Here is a 17150-nt window from a genome sequence, read left to right on the forward strand (position 1 = left end):
GTCAGTGGGTACATGCAGGTGGGCTGTAGACAGGTCAATCACTGCCTTGGGGTCAGTTATACAGGGTCTTGCTGGCTCAGGTATCCCTTACTGCTGCAGGTGGTAGTTGTGATTCCCATCGGGACGCTTTGCCTGCAGGGTCTTTTGCCAGAGTTAAGAGATTAAGCCAGAAAGAAGAATTTGATCAGTTAGAAAGGTTGAAGTCAAGGTAGAGGTAGTCAAAGTCCTCTTTCATGAAGGTGGGGGCAGTCTTGTAAAACTGAACCCTTAATCTGTGGGATCTAATGTCTCCAGGCAGATAGTGTTAGAATTAAGTTAGACTATGGGACACCCAGCTGGTGTCCCAGCATTGTAACACATATGTGCACACGTATCAGAATTGATCCCAGGACCTTTTACTGTTCTTCAGTGAGCCCCAGTCATGCCCTTTCCAGCAGGGTTTGAATCTCTACCCACATGGGACCTCTTCTTTGACCACTCTTACCTCAGTCCTACAGTAGGCACTTCTCCTTTTATTTGCTGTTTTTATATCCTTTACAGTTCTGTCTTACTGGTTAATTTCTCATTTTACTGTCCCCTGTTCTAAACTTCCTCTGTTCAAATTATGGTTTCTCTTTCTTGGTTGGACTCTAATTCAGCTAGGTATTAGGTCATAAGAATCAATAACTGCTAAGGTTGAACAGTGAATCAGGCCTGGAGTAAGATAAAACAGTTCAAGTGCCACCATGCATGGTAGCTCACCTTGAGTGGCAGTGCCTGGGAGTCCTTAGGGAGTAATGAGAACTGTGGTCATCCAACTGTCTGCCATTTGACGACCTTAAGCCTTGGTGTGGCTAAATCATCCTATTTTTCAGAAGCTGGAAATGAGGCTTTTTAAGTGAAATGTTTCGGATTTTACATTTTGGCTACTAAATCAAATATTGTTATGTTACTGTGGGCCAAATAACCGATGTTGATGAGTTGCCAGTCTATAACCTCTGGGCTGGACTGATTTCTAAGCTCTTTGAAAACCAGAAATAGCAGACTAGAAGTGGTGGGGAAAGCAAATAGAGGAAATACATCACAACATGACAAGAGTAGGGGAGACTGGGAAACATTTCAGATTCTTACAGAATATCGAAGTGTGGTTGTTTAGAACCGCTCAGTAAAGGGGAAAACATCTCCAAGTACATGTTATTATGGGAATTGTACTCTAATCCAACCACAGTACAATAATTAATAGTAATAATAGCTACAGTGTTGGTTTATGTGTCAAGTTTTGTTGGTTTTGACAGTAACCTTGAAAGGGGAGAATTATTGTCCTGTTTATAGATGAGGAAACTAAGCTCAAATTGAGTTTACTAAGTTCAAGCCACTCTAAATAAATGAACAGAATTTGTTTTAAAAAAAGCTTGGCTGTATAATAGAGGCTCTTTGTGAAAATTTAGAAAACAGGATAATCTGTAAAAGGAAAATAAAGTCATCTATTATCCCATTGTCCAGTAAGAATTGCTAATAACGTTTTTTATTTTTTCCATTCTTTTTTGTCTGCATTTTTAATGTGGTTAATTATGTGGCTTATGTATACTTTTACATTCTCCTTTCTTTTACTTGGGAGTATACCAAGCATTTTCCTTTATTGCTAAAAATGTGTTCTAGGCCTTTTTAAATGTTTTTGTTATACTCAGTTATTTTTTTAAAAAAAGATTTTATTCACTTATTCATGAGAGACAGAGAGAGAGAGAGAGAGAGAGAGAGAGAGGCAGAGACATAGGCAAAGAGAGAAGCAGGCTCCATGCAGGGAGCCCAATGTGGGACTCGATCCCGGGTCTCCAGGACCACGCCCTGGTCTGAAGGTGGCACGAAACTGCCGAGCCACCTGGGCTGCCCCCTAAGGGGCATATTCTTAAGAAGGTTCTCCATCTGTATTCCCAGAGTTTTTTTTAAATGCATTTTTTTCCAGCAAATGCAAATGACACTGTATTCTTACAAACGTTGAATACCATTATTAAGTTTTTAAACTTTGCTAATTTGGTAAAGGAAAATGTATTTTGGGGGGATGGAGAGGGAAAGGGAGAGAGAGACTCTTAAGTAGATTCCATCCCAAACAGGAGCCAGACATGGACTCATTCTCACGACCCTGAGATCATGACCTCTGCCAAAATCAAGAGTTGGGTGCTTAACTGACAGAGTCACCCAGGAGTCCCAAGGAAAATGTATTTTTATTATTAAAATTTTCTCAGGTCAATTAAACTTCTTACGTACTAATAATATATATTGTCAGTAGTTCCCCAGGTTTTTTCCCAGTGAGTTTGTGTTTGTTTTTGTAGTCACATTGAACCGTCTTATGGGATTTCCATTTATGCTTACTAGTTCTTTTATGTTTGAAAAGACTCTTACTCCAAAAAAAATTAGTCTTGTTTTCCAAAATTGGAAGAAGTGGCATTAATAAAATTTTGCTTGCTATTACCTCTGTGTCAAAGGGGAAGCCCATATGCCACTGGAAAAATGGCAAATAGCAGAGCATCATTTGCTTGAATTTTTATCCAAGTATCTGGGGTGTGATTTGCTATTCTTGTGAAAAAGGGGCTTAGAAGCCCTATCTGCGTGCTGTTAATGATGTTAGAGATAAGTAATAATGACAGTTGCTCTGTGCTAAGTGTGCTCATGTCATGTTCCTGCATGATACTACTAGTAGCGTTGTACCCCCTTCTTACAGTGGAGGACACTGAATTTACTCAAGGTCACTGCTGCAACTTAGAGGCAGGAGACTTTGGGGGCATCTTGTCTTAGTTGTCAGGACTTAAAGAACAAAGTTCATATTTGAGTTTTCTTCATTACCTGTTACTGACAATTAACAGCAGGTTATGTAGCAGTTAAATTGACTTTGAAGTAGGTGTGTTTGTAAGAATCTGGAGATGGCCTTTGTTGCTTGAACAAGAGTTACTCTGTACCCTATGGTAGTTCATCTCTTCAGTGCCTGGAGCTTTGAAGGGAGCAGTCTTTTTATTTTTAAGATTTTATTTATTTGGGATCCCTGGGTGGCTCAGTGGTTTAGCGCTTGCCTTTGGCCCAGGAGGGCGCGATCCTGGAGTCCTGGGATCGAGTCCCACGTCAGGCTCCCGGCATGGAGCCTGCTCCCTCCTCCTATGTCTCTGCCTCTCTCTCTCTCTCTCTCTCTCTCTCTCTCTGTGTGTGTGTGTGTATCATAAATAAATAAATAAATAAATCTTTAAAAAAAGATTTTATTTCTTTAAATGAGAGAATGAGAGAGAGCATGATTGGGGGGAGAGGGAGAAACAGACTCACCATTGAGCAAGAAGCCCGACGTGGGGCTCCATCTCAGGACCCTGAGACCAGGACCTGAGCCGAAGGCAGACACTTAACTGACTGAGCTACCTAGGCATCCCTGGAATAGTCTTATAATAAGAGATGCATCTTTACTTTTTTAGAAAAGTATAGTTGATGCTTTCAGTACTAAAATGAGCATGAGGGCAGACCTGGTGGCTCAGCGGTTTAGGGCCGCCTTCGGCCCAGGGCCTGATCCTGGAGACCCGGGATCCAGTCCCATGTCAGGCTCCCTGCATGGAGCCTGCTTCTCCCTCTGCCTGTGTCTCTGCCTCTCTCTCTCTCTCTCTCTGTGTCTCTAATAAATAAATAAAATATTAAAAAAAATAAAATGAGCATGATACAAGAGGGATTGAAACAAATTGTTTTAAATATTACAAGCTTTTACATTATTGGCTTATATTTCATCAAAACAATTTATTGACTTTGTGAGCAAGGAAAGAAAAACCATTTTCTTGTCTGCCAAGAAAATTAAACTGATTTCAAAGCTTTACACTGATTGTGAATGGCATTGAATACCAGCTGTTTTAATTAAGATATCTGGTCAGTCCTTTGTCTCAGTCAGACTGCAGCTGTGAGGCTATGAAATGAAATAACATAAAGCCAATGGCATTGTGTAGTTCATGCCTCTCTTGAGTAAATATGTTGTTTCTCTGACAGAAACTATTGCTTTGGGAACTGTCTTTTCATCTTGAACCACACTTTGATTTTGTAGTTCTTCATTTAAATACATCCTATAGTGACTTACCATAAACGTAGGAGAGAACCTCAGCATTTTAACTTTGACATATACATAATTTTGAGATTGAGTCCCAAGTTGTGAAGCTGTGTGGAAAAAAATACAGCTGTGCAAATAATATGGAGCCACATGTCTAGTGCTTGAAATAAATCAGATTGCATATAAAATAATTTAGGTAGTTAAGAAATTTTTAGAAAATAAAAAAATGAAAACTACAACCCATGGCAGTGATGCTTATCTTTTGACTACTGAGTCTTCTTCATTACAGGTGTTACCTCTGTAGTATTAGTCACCCTGAGAAGGTTGGTAGATATTTACCCAGCTCATAAAAGTTATGGAGGATGAATAATCTGTGTATTGCTTTGTCGAAGATTGAAATGGTGACTGAACAAGGTTCTGAGCTCCTTGGGGAAAAAAAATAGATATCATTTAATGTATTTGTATTAATGGGACAAATGACAGCATTGCTTCACATTCACTCTAATGGAATCCTATTATGGTTCTTTGTTATATGTACTTGAATAACCCTTGAGCCAAAGCATAAATTCCAAAGCAACTAACCATTGAAAATTCTTCATATGGTTACACTTGTACAGAATATGGTAGGCCTATTTCCCATGCCTAAAGAGGCTGCACTACATTTGTGTATCTTGATCATTAGAGCCAGTGAAATGGGGGGTACCAAGTCCCTAGTGCCTTGCATGGTGACGGGCATTTAATTCATTCTTTCAGTAAATATTTAGGGAGAATTTGTTACCTGCCAGTTTCTGTTCTATAAGCTACAGAGCATTGAGCAGCTAATTAAAAACAAAAATCTCTTCCCTCATAGAACTTACAGTTTTGGTATAAGGACAAACACAGTGTTCATTGGATGTTTAATTTCGTTTGATAAATAAATGTGCTTTTCTTAATTTCAAGAGGAACTAGAACATAGTGCAGTAATTTTAGCTCACACTGTTTTACCTCCAAGGAAGTATTATAAAATTAGATGATATACTCATATTTACCTTGATACATTGAATACATTTTCTCAAATTCTTTGTTTCTAAATTTGTTTATGATGTTATAATACAGATCTCATGTTTACACTGTACATCAGCTATATGTACAGTTAGGTTTCACAGGCCAGTAATACTTTTCAAATAAGGGAAATTTGACACAGGATTCCCTGCTTTTAATTTTGCCAGGTAAAGACACTAAAAATAAAAACACGGGATCCCTGGGTGGCTCAGTGGTTTAGCGCTGCCTTTGGCTCAGGGTGTGATCCTGGAGTCCCGGGATTGAGTCCCACGTCGGGCTCCCTGAATGGAGCCTGCTTCTTCCTCTGCCTGTGTCCCTGCCTCTGTGTGTGTGTGTGTGTGTGTGTGTGTGTCTCTCATGAATAAATAAATAAAATCTTTAAAAAAACAAAAAAACTATGGTCACCATCATTTTTTAAAAGCACATTTTAAGACCAAAAAGTAGGTAGGACATAATCTCAGAATAAAGAATGGTCTTCTACATTGAAGAAATGAAACCTTAGGAAAAGCTTGGTACTTCCTGTCCTTCTTTAGAAACTGTCAGTAGAAGACAATGATAACTAATTATAATTTTGGTTTTCCTCTTGATGTTTATGGATTCTTTTTTTTAAAAGATTTTATTTAATTGAGAGAGAGAGCGTGTGCGTGCACAAGCTAGGGGAGGGGGAGAGGGAAAAGCAGGCCCCCCCCACAGAGCAAGGAGCCCCACGCAGAACTCCATCCCCGGACCCCAGGATCATGACCTGAGCTGAAGGCAGATGCTTACCTGACTGAGCCACCCAGACACCTGATGTGGATTCTGCTTGCTCACACTGTTTAAAGAGGTGGTGAGGCTCAATGTTGTCTATCATTGGAGGTAAATTTCGTATAACAGATTGTATGTATTGTGTCACGTGATGGACATTGTCTTGGCATGTACAGGGCAACAGAGTGCATTGTCCAATCTAATCGTGCCCCTACCACTAACTAGCCTAGCCATGCGATCTTGAGCAAGTTATTTCTCACCTGTGGCCTTTGATTCTTCATCTGTATATCGAGAGAGGATCTTTTTTTTACATTTTCTTCCAGTTTCTTAAACTTGGATTCTGTTTTGATAACTTTGGTAGCTGGTATCCCTCTTTTTAAAGTACACCTTTGAAGATTAATAAATAAAAATAATTTTACTTTCTCTTTCTAAAAATTTGGGCCAAGCAGCATTTTAGGAGATTTATTTCTTTACTTTATGAATTTGAAAGGTTTTTTTTTTTTTAAGATTTTATTTATTTATTCATGAGAAATACAGAGAGAGGCAGAAACATAGGCAGAGGGAAGAGAAGCAGGCTCCATGCAGGAGCCCAATGCGGGACTCAGTCCCGGAACTCCAGGATCATGTCCTGAGCCGAAGTCAGACACTCAAATGCTGAGCCACCCAGGCGTCCCAATTGAAAGTTTTTTTTTTTCCAGAAGAATGAGTTGCATTTTTAATTTTTAAAATACATATATATATATATATACTCTTTTGTGTCAGAAGTACCAAGCATCATAAACAAATTTTTTAAATACATATATATATATATACACATAAAAAATATTTTTTTATTGTAGTTCGAAAGTTTTTTTTAATGCTCATAGGTGTTTAAGTTATTCTGGATGGCATATATCCCTCCGTTTTCTTAAATTGTGCCACTTCACCTGCAACTTAATTTTGTAGTATGTATTAAGCCTCAAGAACTCACTTCTGCTCCTGCTTTTTAAAACTTGTCTCAGTATAGTACTTCACGTGGTGCCAATGTAGAATATTCTACAGCACTTGGTAAGTGCCTAGTGAATTTGTGGGTTGGTCCAGAATTGTGAATACCACTGGTTTTTCCATGCAATCATTGACATAAAATGTGAGGAATGATTTTTAAGGAATGTCTGAGTGGCAGGTGAATTTCTTAAGAAAATTTTTGAAGTGCCTTTTAGTATTCTACATAGACTGAGCTTGGTTTCAAAGAGCTGCCATACTAAGGAGGCTGCTGCTTCCTAAAGCAGTTCCTTGATTACCAAAATAAAAAAGAGTAATAAAAAAAAAGAAGAGCTGCCATGAAGAAGGTTTATTAAAATTGAATAGTTATAAAATGAATCCTTTCAGGGGTCCTGGCTGAGTAAATTAGTACCTAGGTAATTTTTTTTTATTCATTCATGAGAGACACAGAGAGAGAGAGAGAGAGGCAGAGACACAGGCAGGGGGAGAAGCAGGCTCCATGCAGGAAGCCCGACGTGGGACCCGATCCCCGGTCTCCAGGATTACGCCCTGGGCTGAAGGCGGCGCTAAACCACTGAGCCACCCGGGCTGCCCGGTAATTTTTTATAGTTACGTAATTTTGTAGAGTAAAAAGTACTATCTTGATGCAGTTTGATGAATTTTGACAAGTATATACAAATGTACCTCACATTCCAGTCAGGATTTAGAATATTTCCATCATCCTAAAAATAAATAACCTGGTGCCATTTCCTAGTTACTGTTATTCTCTCTAGCCATTGTATTCTCACACTTCTGCTGGAGGCAGCCACTGTTCTGATTTCTTTTGCCAAGGATGAGTTTGGCCTGCTTTTAAACTTCCTATAAATAGATAGTAAGTAGCTCTTTTGTGTCAGACTTCTTTCATTCAACATCTGGATGATATATTTTTTTAAAGATTTTATTTATTTATTCATGAGAGACACAGACAGAGGGAGAAGCAGGCTCCATGCAGGGAGCCCGACTTGGAACCTGATCCCGGGTCTTCAGGATCACGCCCTGGGCTGAAGGTGGTGCTAAACCACTGAGCAACCAGGGCTGCCCTTGGATAATATTTTTGAAATTCATTCAGGTAGCTGTATGTAGCAGTAGTTTATTCCTTTTCATTACTGAGTAGTATTCCATTGTATGAATATACCACACTTTGTTTATACATTCTTCTAGTGATGGACATCTGAGCAGATTATGCCTATTATTGATAAACCTCCTATGAACATTCTTGTACAAGTGTTTTTGTGGACATACATTTTTATTTCTCTTGGAAAATACCAAAAGTAGAATTGCTGGATAACTTGATAAGAGACTAGTAGTTTTCCAAAGTGATTGTACTGTTTTATGGTCCTAGCAGCAATACATGAGGATTCCAGTTGCTCTGTATCTTTGCCATCATTTAGTGTCACGAGTATTTAATCTGAGCCATTCTGGTAGGTGTAAGTAGATGTCTTTAATTTAGATTTACATTTTCCTGGTGAATAAAGATGCTGAGCATCTTTTCATGGGCTTATTAAGTATTCATATATCTTTGGTGAAGTTATTTATTCAATGTTTTTACCCATTTTTTGTTGTGTGGGTGTTTTTGCCTCTTACTGAGTTGCGAAAGTTTTTTATATTTCACACGCCCTTTATCGATATCTTAGGTTGGGTTCCCCAGAAAACAGACTCTGAGAAGATTTGCGCACAGGAAGTTTATTGAGGAGTGCCCTTGGGAATAACACCTGGGAAAGAATGAGTAGGATTAAGCAGGAGGAGTTGAACTGTAATTCAGTTACAGTAGAGGCCTCAGCTCACCTCACAGCAGGCTCTGAAGCTGGATGGCCCTTCAGAGATATCCTGAATGGAGGCAAGAGGACCTGGCTTTGTACCTCCCTCCATACAACCCAGGGACTAGCATGGGATGTGAACTGGCCTGCCAGAGGGAATATAGCCTTAGGTTAGTCAGTACCCTTTGGCCCAAGGTCAGTTCATCAGAGGGACTCAGCTGTGAGCCTTCAGTAGGCAGCACTCCCAGCAGCTAGGGGAACAGGTGTCTTCAGCCTGGAGGAGGTTGATGTGGGCAGTGTCACCACAGCATTCACTACAGATAAGTGTGTTACAGATATTTTCTTCCAGTATGTAGCTTGTCTGTTTATTTTCTGAGTGGATCAGCAGATGTTTTAAATTGTGATGCGGAATTTTTTTGTGTCCTTGCTGAGAAATTTTGCCAACACCAAGATTACAAAGCTACTCTTCCTTCTAGAAGTTTCTGAGTTCTAGATTTTATTTATTTATTTATTTATTAAAGATTGTATTTATTCATGAGCGACATGGAGAGGCAGAGACATAGACAGAGGGAGAAGCAGGCTTTTTGCAGGGAACCCAATGTGGGACCCGATCTCAGACCCAGGATCATGCCCTGAGCTGAGGGCAGATCCCCAACCTCTGAGCCACCCAGGCATCCATCTAGATTTTATATTAAAGTATAATCCATCAAGAATTAACTTAGGTATATGATATAAGCTGCCATCTAAGTAACTCTTTTTTTTAAAAAAAATATTTTATGTATTTACTTGGGAGAGAGAGAGCATGAGTGTTGGAGGGTGACAGAGGGAGAGAGAGAAATAGACTCCCCTCTGAGCAGGGAGCCTGATGTGCAGCTTGACCTCAGGACCCCAGGATCATGATCCAAACCAAAGACAGATGTTCAATCAATTGAGCCACCCAGGTGCCTCCACCCAAGTAATTCTGGAGGGTGCTCAGCTCTTTCTTTTTTAAGTACATCCCTTTCATCACTTCTCATCTTCCCTCAATTTATAAGGCAGACGCATCTTTCATTTCCATTTCCCAGAGTAGAGCATAGTCAGAGTCAAAATGCTGACCGGACAATTTTCTTCCCTAGCAATTTATTCATTAGTTTGAATTGTGGCATTCTGAAACCAAGTCCCTAAAATGACATGATATGCTCAGTCCAGTTCAGCTTACCATTATTTCTGTCCTTTCTTAGGAGTGAAACTTTACATTCATGAATTTTTTTAAAACAAAGGTGACTTTTATGAGTTCATTAGAGAAAATGACAAGTAGACTAACTCATATACCATGTCCCCTTATACAGAATAGAGCTGTTTTTCACACATCTTGTGTTCTCCATGCTCTGGCAGTTTGTCTCAAATGAATGCTGTGATTAGCAGTGCTTTGATGAGTTTAGTAACTTGTAGAAGATAAAAGCTCTTAGAATAGCTCAGTATTAAATATTAAAAAGTAACACCAGTTGTTTGGTGTCATTTTTCTGAAATGCTTCAATCACTTTCTCCTGTCGCCTCCTATATAAGAGATGTAAAAATAATTTACAGAAGAGAATCTGACGTACTAAATATTATTAACCAGTTTGGACATGAAGCCAGCTCTGCCTCCCAAGCCAGTGCCCCCAACTACTGGATGCATTCAGAATGCTCTATTTATAAGTAACTAATAATGGCCATCCAGAATGTATGAAGGACCAACCTGGCCTATATGCTAAGGAGCGGGGGATTTCCCTCTTGCTTTATAGCAAGTATTAGTTGGTGTGGACATTGTAATTGTAGTTTCCCCATATTCATTAGAGACACAATGAGATAGATTCCTTCCTTCTTCCCAAACAAGGAGGGGACTGAATCCTTCAATGAGCCTTTCATCTGAGAACCCATTTTTCCATAGAAACAGTATATGTATGTATGTATGTATGTGTATATTATGTATTTATTTCCCTAACCTCAGAGTCACAAGTTCAGTAGTATGTCAGAAATGATACAGCCACTGTTATTTTTGCTAACCTCAGAAAGGAAACTAAAACAGAAAAGTGAAGTACATTAATTATTAAAACTTTTTCATAAGCAATGTACAAAATTTCCCCCTTTTAGTTTTTAAGGTCATTTTTCATACTGCTAAGGCTCCAGAAAGCCATACATGGTACACCACTGCTTCAAGAAATTTTGAAATATAATCTTTTATATTTTGAGTGTCAAGAGGCAGTCTCTCAAAGAAATTTGAGTAGGAAGAAAAAAATTGAGATTAGGTTGGATTAAAACCATAGATCATTTATGGCATTGATTATGATGATGATTTAACAGATATATACTTACCTACATATACATCAAGTTGTATACATTAAATATCTACAGCTTTTGGTATTTTAGTCATAACCTCAATAAAGCAGCTTTTAAAGACATGTAGAACATTTTAATACTGAATTAAGTAAGCTTTATTTTTTCATTGTATAAGTAACATGTTCATTGTAGCTCAACTGCAATGTTTTAAAAATCGTGTATTATTTATTAGATTTATAAATTATAAAGTTAAAAATATGTTAGTTTGATTTACATTTGTTCTACTTATATGTATACTTTTTATTACAAATATGAGCGTATCAGTGCATATAAAAAGCTGGTTTGCCACCAGCTTTTTCCTCATAACAGTGCATATATCCATGAATAGACCTGAATCAAAATGTTTAATGGCTTGAGTGCTGTGGTACTGTGATGTATTGTGGTTTATTTAATCAATCTCCTTTTTTGAACATTTAGGATATTTTCAGGTTTTCACTGTCTGTGCCATGATCGTCTTTGAATAGTTCTTCCTTAGGAGGAATTCCCAGAAGTGAAATTGCTAGAGCAAAGAATTCACATTTTTGAAGCCTTAAATTGAAATTGCCAAATAGTGGTCCAGATAGGTTATAGCAATTTACATTTCTCCCAGTGTCAGACAAATGTGCTCATTTTTCCCATCATGAGTTGTAGACAAGTTTTCCCACATCATTGTGAATCTGGTAAATTTGTAAATGGCATCTCCCTGGTTTCTTTGTTTTTGTTTTTTAATAATTGATTTATTCATGAGATACATAGAGAGAGGCAGAGACTTAGGCAGAGGGAGAAGCAGGCATCCTGTGGGGAAGCTGATGCGGGACTCAATCCCAGGACCCCAGGGTCGTGACCTGAGTCAAATGCACTCAGCTACTGAGCTACCCAGCTGCCCCAGCATCTCCCTATTTTAATTGGCATTAGTTATTTATGAAACTCCCCCAGTTTCATGTTCACTGGCCATCCTAGATTTTGGGCTCACAAATGAGCAGCTTACAATCTTTTTTTTTTTTTTTAAGATTTTATTTATTTATAGAGAGAGAATCTCAAGCAGACTCCACACTGAGCATGGAGTTGGAGGCGGAGCTTGATCTGAGCTGAAACCAAGAGTCAGATGCTTAACTGACTGCACCACCCAGGTGCCCCACTCACAGTCTTGATTACAAATACTTCAGAAACTTTTTCTCATTGATTCATCAATTTTCAGCATTTTCTTATGTTTTCTTTCCAGGAACGACTAAAGCTGGTGACTGTTTTGGGTGCTGGCCTTCTCTGTGGAACTGCACTGGCAGTCATCGTGCCTGAAGGAGTACATGCACTTTATGAAGATATTCTTGAGGGTAAGAGAGAGAGAAGAGGGTCTTCTTTGAGAGATGTTGACTTGGAGTGTTGAAAGGAGAAGTCGAGTGGTTTGTTTTGTTTTGTTTTTTTTCCCCGTACATATTTCCTATTTGCCATAGAATTCTGCCCTGGGAAGAGTTCTTAAAACCTATCTTCTGACATCTTTGGCATTGAACACATCCTTAGCAGTTTGTGAATTGAATCCCCAATTCATGAATACCACTTAAGATATATTTGCAGTAATGTATGAATTCCAGTCTGACAGCCCTTTTTTAAAGCCTACCTAAAAACTTCCCAAGTTCTGTATGACAGCAATTTTATTTTTAGTGTTTGTTACTTGAAAAAATATATAGACTGTATATATTTGGATTCAAGGAGTCTTTAGGGAAAACTTGTAGGTAATTGGTGAGGACCTCTGCAGTAAAGGAGAAGTAAAACAATGAAAGAATCTTTCCTGACCCTAATAACAGTGAGCAGAGGACAAATAATATAGACATGTAAGAGTAAATACTCACCTGCTAGATGGTTTGGTCCTCAACACCAGCTTGAAACATACTTGATTTAGATTTGTGACTCGGCAAAACAGATTACTGCTTGCCACGAAACTTCAGAGACATCTGTGAAGGATTGAAATCACAACTGTTAAATTGGCAAGTGGAATCTTCAAGTGCCAGGAGTCAACTGGACTTTAAGAGTAATATAAAAAGGTAGGCACTTTCCAGATTTCATACTAGATACAATATAGTAAGCAGCTTTTCAGATTTCAGGGAAAAAACTGTCCTTTATCCAGAGTGATGACGCTCTCATCCCTGGTGTATGACTATAGCCCTAGCCCTAACCCTAATGAATGGTATCGGGTAGGCAGAGAATGGTGGCAGATGTTATCTATGAGGATTGTAAGGGTCTTATTGCAAAATAGAGAGGATGAGGACTGGCCAGATTTAGGGGGAAGATACTAAATCAGGAGTCCCAGAACCAGTGGTTTCCACTCTTTTCTGATCACATCTCCTATTAGGGGGTAGGGAGATAAACATACACAACTGCACTGATCTATTGTGTACATTATAAAACACAAACCTAAAAGAGAAAATTTTGAAGCATAAGATTTAAAGGAAATGTATATAGAAGACTAGTACAGTTGACCCTTGAACAGCTCAGGTTTGAGCTATGCAGGTCCGCTAATAGTTGACCCTTTTTCAATACAGTACTGTAAATGTGTTTCCTCTTCCTCGAGATTTTCTTATTATCTTTTCTCTGGCTTACTTTATTGTAAAAATACAGTATATAAAACATAGACCATACAAAATATGTGTTAACAGACTATGTTGTCAATAAGGTCAATGGTAGTCTATTAGTAGTTAACTTTTTGAGGAGTCAAAAGTTATGCAGATGGGGCTGCTCACTCTTTCTCTCTTTTAAAAAATCTTTTTGTCTAGAAAAATAATTAATTGCTATAACTTGAAATGCCACATTAAAAAATTATAGAAGCAAAGGTCGTTTTTTGCCTTTAACATTTATTTGTCGAGTATTTGCTAGATTTCTGGACCTCTATTCATTTTTAGCATTTCAGAGATCTAAGATATATCTCCAGCCTTCAAGAATTCACAGCTAGTGCAAAATGAATAGCAATCAATGACAGCAGGGGTTGGCTTGCTTTTTCTGAAAGGGCCAGATAGCAAATATTTTAGGCTTTGTGGGCCATATGGTTTCTGTTGCATTATTCAACCTTGGTGTCATAACATAAAAGCAGCCATAGATAATCTGTGAACAAATGAACGTGGCTGTGTTCCAATGCAATTTTTATTTACAAAAATAGGCACCAGCCCTGTACTGTAATTTACTGATGTCTGAATTATGATATAGTAAGGTGTAAGACCTGTAGTAGACAGACATGCAGTGTGCAGTTGCTGTGAATGTATGAGGAGAAGAGGATACAAGAATCTCAAGGAAGAGGGGACTTAGGAGCTGAGTCTTTAGAGACAAGATGTTATCCCCAGAAGCAGCCGCATGGAGGGCCTGTGGATTCATTAACTCATGCAAAGTATAGGCAGAGAGAGAGATGGGAGCCCAGTTAACTGTTAAGTAGGTACTTTATGAAATGCAATCATTCATATACTCTCCAATAGCATCTTTCTAAATAATATTGGAAATTGTAGCTACCAAAATTCTGTGATTTACTTTACATGGGTAGCTTTTTTTTTTTTTTTTTTTTTTTTTTTAAGATTTTATTTTTAAGTAATCTCTACACCTATTGTGGGGCAACCAGATCAAGAGTCTCATGCTCCACTGACTGAGCCAGCCAGACATCCCACATGGGCAGCTTCTTAACATCTATAAATATGAAGAATTAAATCATGGTTTTATATATTAAAATGGAAACCCCCAAATTGCCTTGTCTTTAGAGAAAATCAGATGTCTTAGTTCATTTATTTCACATTGTTGGGGCCATGCTAAACTCAGACCCTCAGCTCACAAAGAAGACCTATTTGAAAAATGATGGGTGTAGCCATCTCAGTATTGGGCACCAGAATACTACATTTTGAGTTTATTAATTTTTACTAAATATTACATATGAAAAAGCACAAAGAAAATACACATATTGGCAGGGTACAGCTCAGTGATTTTCACAAACTTAATACAGTCTTGTTACCATGAGGCTGCATTTTCATTGTCCAACATTACTAACTCAAGATTCTTGGACTGTAGTTTTCAAACTTAATTATTTTTCATCTCGGGCAGCCCGGGTGGCTTAGCAGTTTAGCGCAGCCATCAGTCCAGGGTGTGATCCTGGAGACCCGGGATCAAGTCCCACATCGGGCTCCCTGTGTGGAGCCTGCTTCTCCCTCTGCCTGTGTCTCTGCCTGTCTCTCTCTCTCTCTCTCACTCTGTGTGTGTCTCTTATGAATAAATAAAAGCAAAATCTGAAAATAAATAAATAAATCTTTAAAAATTATTTTTCATCTCTGAGCTTTTAGTCAGTTCTTTGTAACATACTTGCTGCTAACGATTTATTTTGTGTATGAAACCAAGTGGGTGCCTACAACCTAGCATTCACCTCTCTTCAGTTGACCACTTCAGACCAGACTTCTAGTTTCCAGAAGATGCCCCTTATTCCAAAATCATCCATTTCCCCCCTGAATCTTTACACCTACAGTAGTGTTTTCAAACCGAAGGTAGCAACTCAGTGGGCCTTTAAATAAATTTAGTGAGTTGGACTTGGGACCAGTATTTAAAAAGAGCCTGGTGGAGAGACAAAGAAAGAGGGAAAGAGAAAGAAATGGAAAAGTGCATTGTAATCATTATAAGCTTCACTGTTTTGTGAAGCTTTGTATTTAGTTTTTCATATATATAAAATTTATTTTTACTCTAGGTCATGGTCTTAAAAATTTCAAAAAAGGTCATAGATCTCATTTAGTAACTTAGAAATACTATTTAACATTAACATCAGAAAAACTGTTGATAGTCATAGACTTTGTTTAAATAAAATGGAAATGTCTAGGCTGTAGGAGGTCTTTTCTATCTCTTGGAGAAATACTCCATCTCATTTTAAGATACCAGTGTGACTTAGAGATGTTACAGGAAAAGGGTTACATACAGGCAGATATCCCTCTTGAACAGTCTTTTATCAAATGTAGCAAATTGAATCCAGCAATATAGAAAAAGAATAACACATCTTCATCAATTGGAGTTTATCCCAGGAATACAAAGTAGGGGTTGGAGTAATATTCAAAAATCAGTTTATTATATTAATGGAATAAAGTAGAAAAACCATTTGATCATCCTTAACAGGTACAGAAAAGCATTTGACAAAATTAAACTGTACCTTATAACAAAAATTACAGCAAACTAGGAAAGAACTTTCTTACTGAGAAAGAGTATATGGAAACCCTATGGCTAAGACATCTATAGCAGTTAGAGCAAAGCAAGACCATCTCCTCTCAACCACTGATGCTAACATTGTATTTGGGATCCTAGCCAGAAAAAGAAAGAAAGGCATAAAGATTGGAAAGAAGTAAAATTAGATGACGTGATCATGTGTGTAAAATGGTTAAAGTTTTAAAGCCTTGCAGTATCAAATGTTGACAATGATATAGAGCAACTAGTACTCTCATACCTGTTGTTGGATGTGTAATATGGTATAACCACTGTGGAAAACAGTTTTTTATAGTTAAACCTACACACAATCCATCAATTATAGGCATACATATGTACCCAAGGAAAAAGAAAACATGTATTCACAGAAAGACTTGTACCTGAATGCTCACAGCAGCTTTATTTATAATAGACCAAAATCGGAAATAACCCAAATGTCCATCAGTAGGTGAATAGGTAAACAAATTGTGATATGTCCATGCAGTGGAACATTATTCATCAAAAAAGAGGAACAAACAACTGATACCTGCAAAGCATAGATAAATATCGAAACATCAGGCTATAAGCAAAAGAATCCTTACACAAGAAAGTTATGTATTGTATGATTCTATTTATATGAAATCTTAGGGGAAAAAAAAACTTTCTGGGGACAAAAAAGCACACCAGTCCTTGCTTGAGACCAGGAGTGATATATTGACTTCAGAGGAACATAAGAGAACTTTTCTGGGATTTTAAAATATTCTGTATCTTTTCCTTGGTGATAGTTACTAGAATTTTTGCATTGTGAAAATTCATTGTGTCTTATCGAATGTTAATTATACTTCAATAAAGTTTTTTTTTTTTTAATTTATTTATGATAGTCACACACAGAGAGAGAGAGAGAGAGAGGCAGAGACATAGGCAGAGGGAGAAACAGGCTCCATGCACGGGGAGCCTGACGTGGGATTCGATCCCGGGTCTCCAGGATTGCACCCTGGGCCAAAGACAGGCGCCAAACCACT

The 17150-nt window shown here is 38.1% G+C and overlaps 1 protein-coding gene across 2 annotated transcripts in view; it reads left to right on the top strand.

Annotated features, from left to right (window-relative positions):
• The window catches only part of SLC39A9 (solute carrier family 39 member 9), a 44203-nt gene that overhangs the window by 9643 nt on the left and 17410 nt on the right, over nucleotides 1–17150 (top strand). For both annotated transcript variants that reach the window (XM_077909760.1, XM_077909759.1), the window contains exon 2: nucleotides 12167–12275. In XM_077909760.1, the coding sequence (XP_077765886.1) occupies nucleotides 12167–12275 (109 nt within the window). The remainder of the gene's footprint in view (nucleotides 1–12166; nucleotides 12276–17150) is intronic.

Source organism: Canis aureus, chromosome 9, assembly GCF_053574225.1.
Source record: "Canis aureus isolate CA01 chromosome 9, VMU_Caureus_v.1.0, whole genome shotgun sequence".
In the NCBI taxonomy this organism is placed as follows: domain Eukaryota; kingdom Metazoa; phylum Chordata; class Mammalia; order Carnivora; family Canidae; genus Canis; species Canis aureus.